At 55.4% G+C, this 11689-nt stretch overlaps 1 protein-coding gene across 1 annotated transcript; it reads left to right on the top strand.

Annotated features, from left to right (window-relative positions):
- Positions 1–3724: 3724 nt before the first annotated feature.
- Positions 3725–6004, top strand: NRARP (NOTCH regulated ankyrin repeat protein). The gene has a single exon (XM_084799941.1). It carries the CDS (start codon positions 4025–4027, stop codon positions 4367–4369), a length of 345 nt encoding a protein of 114 aa, XP_084656067.1. The 5' UTR covers positions 3725–4024; the 3' UTR covers positions 4370–6004.
- The last annotated feature ends 5685 nt before the right edge of the window (positions 6005–11689 follow it).

Genomic DNA, 11689 nt, shown 5'->3' with positions numbered 1-11689 from the left:
GTCCATAGCATGCCTGGGATCTGCATCTCAGCCCATTTGGCCCCCAGCAACCGAGCTGACGTATCATAAATGGGGAGAGCTGGCCTCAGAGCCACCTCCAAGATGAATGTTCCACTCAGCCTGCTGGGCAGCCTTGGGGGCTGGGGTGAGTATCAGTGTCGAGGGGATCAGACTTGGGGGTGACAGCCACCTCCTCTAGAAGTAAGACCCCTCGCTTGCTCACTCGGTTGCTTGCTCTGTGTCCTGTCCCGGAAAGCGTTTCCTGACCACACTCTTCCCTCCTCCAGGATTACAGAGAAGCATCCATTCCTTGATTGCTTCACAGCCCAGCATCCCAGGCAGCTGCAGGACCAAAGCTGAAATGGGTGAAGACCGCACCGTGCCATCCACCTTGATCAAGCCAGGCCAGGTCCTGCCCATCCTCAGGACAGCCATGCCTACTGCTCCCCCGTGTGTTTCTTCCTCTTGCCTTCTTTTTTGCCCCTCAGCACAGGGCTTACTCACTGTGAAGCATTCCCACCCTAGCCTTGCCCCCCCCCCCCCCGGCAGGTTCAGGTGGCCTCAGGGACTGGGTGCTAACAGAGCAGCTATGGTGTCCAGTGTTGGCCTCTGCCACGCTGAGTGGCATGGGCAGGAGCCCTGGTCACAGTGATTGTCTGCTGCAGTTCCTGCCGGCCTCCTTCCTCGGGCTCTGCCGGCTGGCTGGGGCTCAGTGTTTGTTATTTGATTCCTCTCTTCTCTTCTACCAGGTGTCTGGGCTGCTGGGAAGAAACACTCTCCTCTTTCCCACGCTCCCCAACACATTTTAATGAATTAGCTTGAAGCCCCGCCCCCCCCCCACTGCCCACTGGCCTCCCTCCCCCTGCTCAGCGCCTTTAAGGTGGCTGCAGGCCTGGCCCAGCTTTGGCCAGCTGCCCTGTCTGTGCTGTCCTCCTATGGCCTCTCAGACGGCCTGGACTACCCCACCCAGATTTCCCCAGCACGGATTCCAGAACACTGTACCTGCCACCCCTTTCACAGCTGCCGGCCGCGAAGCACCCAGTTAGGAAGACCAGGAGACGGGCATCTGGAAGGAGAAGGGTGCCCTGCCCACTGTTTCCTTCCTTCTAGGAGTGAGCAGATGGTGGTCAGATTGCTCCTGGGTAGGCACTGTTAGGGTCAGGCAGGGGATAAAGGTCGGGGTCCAGTCTCCCAGGCAGAATGAAGTCTCCCTAGATCTCAACCAAGCACCACAAACTCCAGAGCTTAATACCGGGTCCCCTGAGACTTTCTGTGAGTCCCCTGCCTCTCTCCAATATCATGGGACAAATAGAAATGTCCGCCTTTTGGAAGTGTCCTCCAGCAAACACTTGGGCAGTGCTTATTAGAAACCAAGTGTCCCACAGCCTTCCCCAAGCCCATCCTCAGATGACAGGAAGACATGGGTGTGGGCCAGAGCCCAGCCATGGAGAAGGAGCCAGCAGGCAACCCTGAGCTATTGCCTGAGTCCCTCAGGAAGCTGGCCACCCAGCTCCATCTCGGCTACACGGAGGTGATGGCCGACCAAGCCCGACACAGGGCAGAGTGTCCTCAGGATAGGCTTTTACCACGATAGGACTGCCACACCAGCCAGGCTATTCTGCAAGAGCTAGCCGAGCCATCCAGCTCTCACCAGGACTGCCGCTGATTTCACAGCCCCTGTGGTGGCGGCCTTGCGTTCCCACACTGAGCTCACACAGGGCCCCTTTGTCTGCCGCCCCGCTGCGGATGTCAACAGGACTTTTCTCCCAGGCTCTGCACTGGGCAAGCGTCTCAGATGCCCTTCCTCAGGCCGAGCTGGAGCCCACCTAGGTAGGGGCCCATCTGGGGACCCAGTCACCTTCAAGGGGCAGTCCTGGGCTTGGAGAGAGCAAAAGCTCTGCTCGCCCTAAGGTGTGGTCGCTGTCTCCTGCCTGTCTAAATGCCTCCAAGCCCTATGCAGATGCAGGAAGCCTTGAGCCAACCAGGAAGCAGATCCCGTCCTCCTGATTACATGCCCAGAACTCCCTCTTCTCCATGCCCACCTTGTTCCGGGTTAGTATTCTGTGACACAGCCAGCATCAAGGTGCCGATCAGTTGTCCCCAACTGAGCCTCCATCTACCAGCACAGCGGAGGGAACCATAGAGTTCCTCTTATGGTCTTGGAACTGTGATGCATAAAGTGGGGATAGGGGCAGAACCCAATAATGGGGCACAGATCTCAGGAAGACCAGAGAGGTCTCCAAGCTGCATATACAAGAGATTTGGGTTCCCAGGCCTACCAAATGGGGCATGTGGTCTTTAAACAAGTCAGCCAGGGTCAGGCTTGAAGGCCACTGACCAAAGACGGCCAGTCCCAGGGAACACTTGCCTACTTTCTCCATTCAGTTAAGATATAGTTCCTCCCAGAGCATAAAGTAGGGTTGGGGGCATGCGCTGCTGAGTACGGGGCAGTTCTGACTCTGGGATAGAAGCATCCACTGAAAGGAGCTTCCTCAGATGAGGCTGGCAGGGTGGTCTCCCCAGCTGAGGCCTACAGTTGCCTGCTTGGAATTTCCAGCTAGCTTCAGAAGAAATCAAGCCCTGGCGTGCCCTGCCTCCTGCTCTGTCAAGTCTTAAGATTATTCCTCCTTAATTTTCGGCAACCACAGCGAAGCGGTAAGTTGTAAAACATAATGAGGAAACGCTGCCTGCCGAGGAGCCTTGCCTCCCCAGCCAGCGCCAGCACCTCCTGCCTCCTGGTCAGTTGTTTAAGAGTGGTCAATAAAACGTGAGGCTTACGGTTTGGAAATGAGTCACGTCAGAGCTCCCTTAGAGCACAGGGCTGTGCATCTCAGTGGCCAAGCCTGTGTGCCCCTGTCCATGCCTGACAGGGGCTGAGCAGAGCACACACCTGGAGGAGTGGTGACAGATGAGAGAGAGAGAGAGAGATTGAGAGAGAGAGAGAGAGAGAGAGAGAGAGACAGAGACAGAGACAGAGACAGAGACACAGACAGACAGACACACACAGACAGACAGAGACACAGAGACAGAAAGACAGAGATACAGACAGACACACACACAGAGACAGACAGAGACAGAGAGAGACAGAGACAGAGAGCGAGAGACAGAGAGACAGAGAGAGAGAGACAGAGACTGTCCCAAACTTTTCTGCAGAGGAGAATGGAATCCCTACACTGGGGTGACTTGCGGGCCTGAACTCCTTTCACCAGTGTGGAGGAACCAAACACAAGCGGCCTGGCAAGTTACAGTTTAGTAGAAAAGACCAGAGTGGTAGAGGGCTAAGCAACCGCTACCGCTACCGAGCGGTTCGTAGAACTGCCACCCGTGAACGCCAGGTCCAGGCCTGGGAGTGGCTGCGCTAGGGACTCGCAATTCCCGAGATCTGTGAACGAAGAGGAAAACTGCGAGAGGAGGTTATACTCTCAGGGGAAACAGACCCAGGATGCCGCAGCAGTGCTGGAAAACCCCTGTGGCCACCTGACCACCTCCCCCGTCTGGTGCTGACCAAGATGAGCGCCCTCTACCGTGCAGCGTGCAGACGCACGGCCCGCCTCCGCCCCGCCCCCACGTGGGCACGGCCCAATCGGCAGCGCCCTGGTGTGCGCGTCAGGGGCGTCCATTGTTATGCAAATATAAGCACAGTAAAAAACTCCGGGAAGCGGCGGGCGAATTAGAACTGCTTTGCAGAGGGCGGCCGGTGGAGTTCAGCAGGAGCGCAACCTAACCTCGAAGGGACCGCGACAGCAAGTGTCGCCCGCTGCTCCAGGCCCCGCGACCCACCACCCGGCCCAGTTGCCCGCCCGCCCGCCCGGGCGCGGCTGGATGCAGCAGGGGTCCCTCGCCGGCGGCCCTCGGCCCCGAGCGCCCGGAGTGCGCAGGGGCGGTGTACGGGGCCGGGGGGCGCAGCGCCCTCCATGCGCCGAGGCGTGCCTCGAGACACGCCCCGAGACAGCCCGGGGCCGGCATTGCAGCCGCCGCCCGCGCTGAGCCGGGGCGCGGCCCGCGGCCCCAGCTTTGCCGCAGCATGAGCCAGGCCGAGCTGTCCACCTGCTCGGCGCCGCAGACGCAGCGCATCTTCCAGGAAGCGGTGCGCAAGGGCAACACACAGGAGCTGCAGTCGCTGCTGCAGAACATGACCAACTGCGAGTTCAACGTGAACTCGTTCGGGCCGGAGGGCCAGACAGCTCTGCACCAGTCAGTCATCGATGGCAACCTGGAGCTGGTGAAGCTGCTAGTCAAGTTCGGCGCCGACATCCGCCTAGCCAACCGCGACGGCTGGAGCGCGCTGCACATCGCCGCTTTCGGGGGCCACCAGGACATCGTGCTCTATCTCATCACCAAGGCCAAGTACGCGGCCAGCGGCCGGTGATACCCACCCCGACCCCGGACCCTTGTCCCTCACCCGCGTCGTCTCTGCTGTACGTTTCCCGCCAACTACCTCGGTGTGCGCCAGGTTTGCTGCCCTGCGTGGAAATCGAGCTAGGTCTCCACGTTCGCGGCCTCGATCGAAGCGGCGCGTCCTTGGCCCCCAGGGTTCCGCTCTCCGCAAAAGAGCGCCTCCCCTCGGCTGTCCTCGGAGCCCCGCGGGGCCCCAGCGCCTTCCCACGGCCCCCGACCGCCTCCAGGGTGGGGGCGGGGCGCAGGCTCCTGCCCATTTTGAAATTTGAGTCTCACACCGGGAGACTTCGGAATCCCGAGATACCGGATCCTCCGCTTGAAATGTTTTCTCGGGAAGGTGAAAGGCGCGGGCGGACTCGCGCTCCCGCCGCCGCCCGTGGGACCCGCCCGCCCGCCCGCAGTGCGGCTCCTGGCCGAGCAGCCACTACCCGGCTCCACCATCTGCGGGCCATCGCGCGAGGAAGGGGACGCTCCCGGTTCCTGATGTCCTAAACTATTTATCACGTGTGTGTATATTTGTGGGTGAAGTTTGTGCGCCTGAGTTTTTTTTTTTTTTTTTTGGAAATATTGTGCGTGGTTATGGGAGAAAGATGATTTTTTTTCCTTAAAACTAAAAACTTGAGTCTACCATTTCTTGGTTGCACTGAAAATACCGCCTGACCCTGTGGTTTTCCCATTGCTAGCCCCTCCCCCACCAAGTCCCGTACTCAGTTCCTCTCTCTGGATTCTGAGTTTAGGGAGCCTAGGACCTGTCTCCCTTACCCCTCCCTTGAGAGGCCACCTTAACCCCACACCGGCTAGATTAGCAGAAAGTTCCAGTGGGACCTCGAAGCCCTCGTGACTGGGACGTGGGGATTTTGAGAGCATGTACCCTCCTTCCTAGTGAGTTCTATTCTAGTTAATAGTCGGTTGCACACTTTTTTAAAAAAGCAAATGAATTTGCCACGATTAAATGTCATAACATTTATGACAGAATATAAAATATTAACATATTTTTAAGCCAAGTTTTAGGTGTATTTTTTGAATCTTGGTTATAAACCCAATTTTAAAGGGCGTTGTATCCAGCGTTGTGAAAGCTGTTGTGTACCCATATTTATATTTTTATAAAATTCCTATAAAGACTGTGAATCTCTCATGCTATTTCGGGACAAGTGAAAGGGCTGTTGTGCCCTTTCTGGCCCCGCCCAGTTCCAGGACCCCATTATCTGAGGATCCTGCCATGAGGGAGGGGCTGTGCCAAGGACGGGGGTTGGGGGGGGCCAGAGCGTCACTGCTGCCCCTGAAAGGAGACTTGCTGGTTTCTGCGGTTCCAATTTTCTATGCAACCCCACACCCCCTTGTTGTTTTGATCCTGGGAAATAAAAGGGAGGCTGAATTATTCAAATTTAAATGAGGTTTCCCCCTTCGTAGAAGTGCTGCTGACCCTGCGTGCAGAAATGGGGGAGCACTTGAGGACCCAGGTGGGTGGAGGAGGCCTTTTGTGCCGCCTGGTCATATTCTTTGGTCTTCTGCAGCTTTTATGAACCAGTGTGGGAAGGACAGTGATGTTGTGAAAGTGGCAGACACTGAGACAAGCACAGATTACTTCAAAAGGAGTCCTGTATGTTTTTTCTACATGCAAATGCCTTTTTAATTATGTTAATTAATGTTAAGACTTCCTAGGCCTGTGTTGAAGCTTCAAAACGGGCCCTGGTTTGTTCTCTTCTGTCTGTATGAAGTCTGTGGCAAACTCCTGAGCGTACGATATAGATTTGTAGCCCAGCGTGAAAAATTTATAAATAAATTTTTCATTGGTCTTTTTATATTTAAAAAAAAAAGTTGGTTCTTAGTCATGGGTACGGTATCATCAATGGGGGGGGGGGGTTGAGGATTGGGCCGCAGCATGCCTCCTTCAACTACTGCATGGTGGTTGCCCGGCTTGTGAATCTGAAGACGGAGCTGGGTACACCATGAGCTCAGCCTAGCTCAGTCAAGTCCGAGTCAACCACAGGGATCCCAGATGCCAGCCTGCGCCTGGTGCTAGGAGCTCTGGCCACCTTGTGAGCTCCTGGGGCTGGGGTCTCAGCTACATCCTAGTACTGACAAGGTGGCTGAGACCTCCCCAGGGAAATGCTGCCCACCCAGCCAGAGAGTTGAAGTCCTGGATGAACTTCTGCACAGATGGGGGTCTCTTTAGATTTGGGGGGGGACACGACGTTCCGGTTGCTGCTAGGTAAGCAAAACAGCCCTGCAGGTTTTGGCTTCCAGAGCCCAGGGCTAACCGCTCACCAGAAAGCAGATCCTGGTTAGATCCAGGGTTCCTGTGCTTGTGGTTTGAGAAAGTGCGTTGGAGGAACACAAGGGACAACCCACTCCTGGGTGTCCTGGGTGGGATGCGGGAGGGGAGGTTCCTGACAGGTCCGGAACAGTAGCCGCTGTCAGGGCAACCCTGACTTAAGTGGCTGTTCTGACACACACTCCAGCCAGCCATCAGTCCTGCCCCACGTCTCTCTGGTCCCCCCTACCCCTCAGATCTTGACATTTTTCTCCCCAGCAACAGTTGAGGTTATTAATGCTACTCTGCAGAAGGATGGGATCATCTTCAGGAAGTCCTGCCCCAGGAAGTAACCATGGCTTCCCCTAGCTCTACACTCCTTTGCAGGGCAATGAGACAAGTCCAAAACTATACTCTTGCTGATGTCCACTAACCCCCTGGAGTACAGGGGGCCCCCCAGTTCTTCCAGCCCAGCAAACTGCCCACAGCTAGAAGGAATTAGCCAGCCAAGTCACTAAAGCCCCACCCTCTCCCCACATTGGTGCAAGTACTAAGGAGGGGGGGGGGGCAGGACAAGAACCTTGGCCTTTGCAGCACCTAAGAGTCCCGAGGGCCTGCCAGGTGTGTTGGCATGCACCTTTGACGCTGGCACTGAAGAGGCAGGCAGGTCTCTTACGTCGGATCTCACCACAGTCCTCCCCCATGGTGAGGTCAAGACCATGCAGAGAGTCCCAGCTGGCAAAGCCCACCAGAGTCCACAAAGTACAAGGACACATAAAAGGTCTACTTTTTGTAAAGGTGGCTGTGGGCAGCACTTTTCCAGAATGAGTAATGTGCAGAGCAGAGCAGATTGGGATTTAGCTCAAGTTCTTAGGTCAGGAGGGACCAGGAAGGCTCCACAGGAAGGCTGTCAAAGCCTGGCTCATGGGACAGCACATTGCTTGCCTGTCCGGTGGGGGCGGGCATGACATCTCTGCTCCCTAGTTAAGACCACATCAAGGTTGCCAGCCCCTTGTTCTCAGGAGGGTGCTTGGCTCCTATCCGCCTCCGATGTGATCCATTTACTGCTAGAAATGCCTGGCCCCACAGGTGACAGCCAGGACACATAGCAGGCCAGTAAGGGGAAAGGGAAGTGGCTAGGGGGCAGTCTGTCCCCAAATGCTAGGTAGCTCCATCACAAGCACGGACAGAGGGGGCGTGCATCACAGATGAAGGAATGGCCACCCTTTGACCTGGGGAGGCCAGCTGTCTCCTGCTGCTTCCACGAAGCTTGGTGGGGTGGGAAGAGGCCAGTTACTTCCACAGGCCTTGAAGAACGGGAAAAGGAGGCCGTGTGCCTGGGACTGCTAAGCAACAAAGCCCAAGGGCTCAGACCACAGTAGGGGCCGTCGAAGGTCTGGGAACCGCAGCAACTGCTCCTTCGGAGGCCTTGGCAAGACCCTCCTGGGGCTCTAGGGTCCCTGGAGGCCGCCCTCCCCCGCCGCCTCACCCCCGCCCCCGTGCGGTGCATTCTTCTGGTTGGCGGTCCTTCCGACAGTCCCCTGCGCGTCCGTCTGTCGGTCTTTCTTCTCTCGCCCTCACCAAAGCCGCGGCCCCATTCATTCCAGAGGCCTCTGCCCTCTTCCGAGCGGGTCCCCGCTCGGCGAGCAGCTGCTATGCTAATGAGGGCGGCGGCGGGTGGGGCGGGCAAGCACTCACAAAGGCCGAGTCTTTACATTCAAAGCCAGCGAGGCCGTTCCTGCGAGCCCGCCAGGCTAGGCGGCCGGGAGCGGTGCCCTCGGGCGCGCAGGCTGCCCAAGCACCCATCGCCCGGCGCGGAGTGAGGGCAGAGACCAGCTGTCGTCTGCTCGAGGTCACGGCCGGGGACCCGCAGCTCCTTAGGAGGACCTGTCTGCGCCCTCCAGACGCTTCTCTTAGGAGTTCGGGTACGCTCGGCGCAGGTGTGCATGGCTGGTAGCTACCAATGGTGACACTGCAGCCCTCCCCAGGACAAGGAGGTTGGATAAGACCCAAGCAGAGTCTGAGAACCCTGGTCCTGACCAAACAGGAGAAGAGATCTCCCGTCACCTCACGCGAGTACTCGGGATTCCCCTACGGCTCGAGGGACCGGGAGAGGACGGGGCGGGGCGGGGCGGGAGGGCCGCGGCAGGGCATTTGACAACATCTCTGGATCGCGGACTCGCGTTGCCCAGTCCGGGCACCTCGCCCGCCTCTAATGACCTCGGCCCTTCCTGTCAGACGACTTCAGGACCCTAAAGTGGGTTAAGGGGATGGAAGCTGGGGAGGGGGCGGCTGTGGCTGGTCTGCGAGTCTATGCTGCCGCCCTGTGGTCACGGCCCCGCACTGCGGTCCCCTCCAAGAGCGCACCGGGCCACACTGCTAATGGCTGCAGGATACAGGATACATTCCAATGATCACCAGGATCGATTAAAGGGTGCCTTTGGGTCTAGAGCGGGTCGAGGGGGGGGGGTGCCCGGGGGCGCTCTCTGGAAGCCATGTAGGCAAGACCCCTGTGGGCCCAGTGGCGGCTGGAACTAGTATGCTGCCTCTCCTGTAACCATTACGAACATAAGCTCTAACCTTCTTAACCTATAAGCCAATTAAATGCTTGCACCCTCTCTCCCTCCCCCTTTCCCTCCCTCCCCTCTCGCTGTGTAGCCCAGCGTAGCTCTGGCTGTCCTGGAACTTTCTTCTATCAAACTTGGAGCCCCTCTTGACTCTGCTTCCCAAGTGCTGGGACTAAACGTGCCACCACTACCTGGAAGTTGCTTTCTTTTATAAGTTACTTTGGTCATGGTGTTTTCTCGCAGCAATATAAAAGTAACTAAGCTATACATCTATCAAAACTACCTTTGAAGGCTGGTGAAATGTCTCAGCAGACAATGACCCTTGCTACACGGCCAGGCGACCTGAGTTCCACCTCTAGAACCAACATTAAAGGGACGTTGTCCTGTGACCTCCACCCCAGCTGAGGCACATACATGCACATCAGGGAGGTTGTCTGTGACCTCCACACCGGCTGTAGCACATAATACACACCAGCTGTGGCACATACATGCACACCACCAGCTGTGACACATACATGCACACCAGCTGTGGCACATACATGCACACCAGCTGTGGTATATATATGCACACCAGCTGTGGCACATACATGCACACCAGCTGTGGCACATACATGCACACCAGCTGTGGCACATACATGCACACCAGCTGTGGCACATAATGTACACCAGCTGTGGCACATATATACACATCATGTGCAGAGCTAGGCTTGGTAGTTGGTATATACCTATAATCTCAACACTCAAAATCTGTGAGTTGGAAGCCAGTCAGGGCTACATGGTGAGACCTGGTCTTAAGAAAATAAATTTAGGGGCTGGAGACATGGCTCAGAGGTTAAGAGCACTGTCTGCTCTTCCATAGGTCCTGAGTTTAATCCCCAGCACCCACATGGTGGCTCACAACCATCTATAATGAGATCTGGTGCCCTCTTCTGGCAGGCAGGTGTACATGCAGGCAGAACATGTATACATAATAATAAATAAATAATTCTTTTTAAAAAGAAAATAAATTAAAAATAGTGTTTTGAAAAGGCCTGGCATGATGGCACATGCCAGTAATCCCAGCACTCATGGAGGGAGAGGCAGGTGGATCTCTGAATTTGAGGCCAGCCTGGTCTACAAAGTAGGTCCAGGACAGCCAGGGCTACACAGAGAAACCCTTTCTCAAAAAACAAAAACAAAAACTAGAAAAGAAAAGAAAGACTGAAGAAGAAGAAGAAGAAGAAGAAGAAGAAGAAGAAGAAGAAGAAGAAGAAGAAGAAGAAGGAGAAGAAGAGAGCTTTGGGGACTAGGCATGTGTCACCAGAGTGGAGCACTTGCTTATTTTGAGATATGGTTTCTCTGTGTTGCCTTGGCTGTCCTGAAACTCACTCTGTAGACCTGGCTGGCCTAGAACTCACAGAAATCCTCCTGCCTCTGCCTCTGCTTCCTGAGTGCTGGGATCAAAGGTGTGCACCACCATAACCAAGCTTATATTTGTTAAAAAGATTTATTCATTCCTTATGTATATAGTGCTCTGCCTATATACATTAGATATCATTAGATATTAGAGAAACCCTGTCTCAAAAAACCAAAAATTAAATTCAAAATGTGTTGGAGCCAGCACAGTGACGCATGTCTTTAATCTCAGCACGCAAGAGGCAGAGGCAGGCGGATCGCTATGAGTTCAAGGCCAGCCTGGTCTACAAAGAGAGTCTAGGACAGCCAGGGCTACACAGAGGGACCCTGTGGTAAATAAAGCTGTTAGAGAGCTGCTGGGGACACCACAAAACCAAGCCCAGGGTGATACCCCAGGACTGAGCAGACCTGCAAAGGCAACAGGACCAGGTTGAGTGGCCGGTGGAGTCAGCAATGGGACCAACTGCACCGAAGCACCAGACACTGGAGCTCCTTGCTTCCTGGTTCCTTGATCCAGTGGGGGTTCAGGTCAAGTGGGGTTCTCTTCATTGCGGTACAGGTGTCCTCCTCTTTAAGTGATTCAGGGTAGAGTTGCACCTCTCCTTAATCTGGTTGTGTGCATTTGGGGGGGCCTCACTTTTCTGGACACACCTGTGTTTATGAACTGTTGACTTACAGGCTGATGCGTTAGTATGCACCTGGTGGGGGGCTGCTGGACAGGCAGGGGTGTCAGGAAGCCCGGGCAAGTGCAGTCATCCTGTCTCTGTATTTCTCAAAATGGAGCCAAATTCTGCTTTGCAAAATGAAATACCCCAAGGCAAGGCAGAGTCTAGAAGCCGCTCTTTTATGACGGAGTGACTTACGAGCCAAACGTGCCTGACCTCAGAACCTTTCATGTGTTCTCTCAGATCCTCAGAGGCTGCTGCTTGTCATCTGTGGCCTTTCCTTTAACTGTCATTGTTTATGCTTCTAAAATTAATGTGTCGCCAAGGACAAAGGAGATGATACCTAAAGCCAATAAGACAGGTTTCTGCCCTTCAGATTTGCAGGTCAGGAGGTCAAAGGACATGTTTTG

Source organism: Acomys minous, assembly GCF_964271855.1.
Source record: "Acomys minous genome assembly, chromosome: 10".
Taxonomy (NCBI): domain Eukaryota; kingdom Metazoa; phylum Chordata; class Mammalia; order Rodentia; family Muridae; genus Acomys; species Acomys minous.
The sequence above is the reverse complement of the archived record's forward strand: the minus strand, read 5'-3'. Positions and strand labels throughout refer to the sequence as shown.

Excerpts from the sequence above, each read along its gene's own strand:
- NRARP (XM_084799941.1), top strand. The coding sequence starts at position 4,025 with ATGAGCCAGGCCGAGCTGTCCACCTGCTCGGCGCCGCAGACGCAGCGC.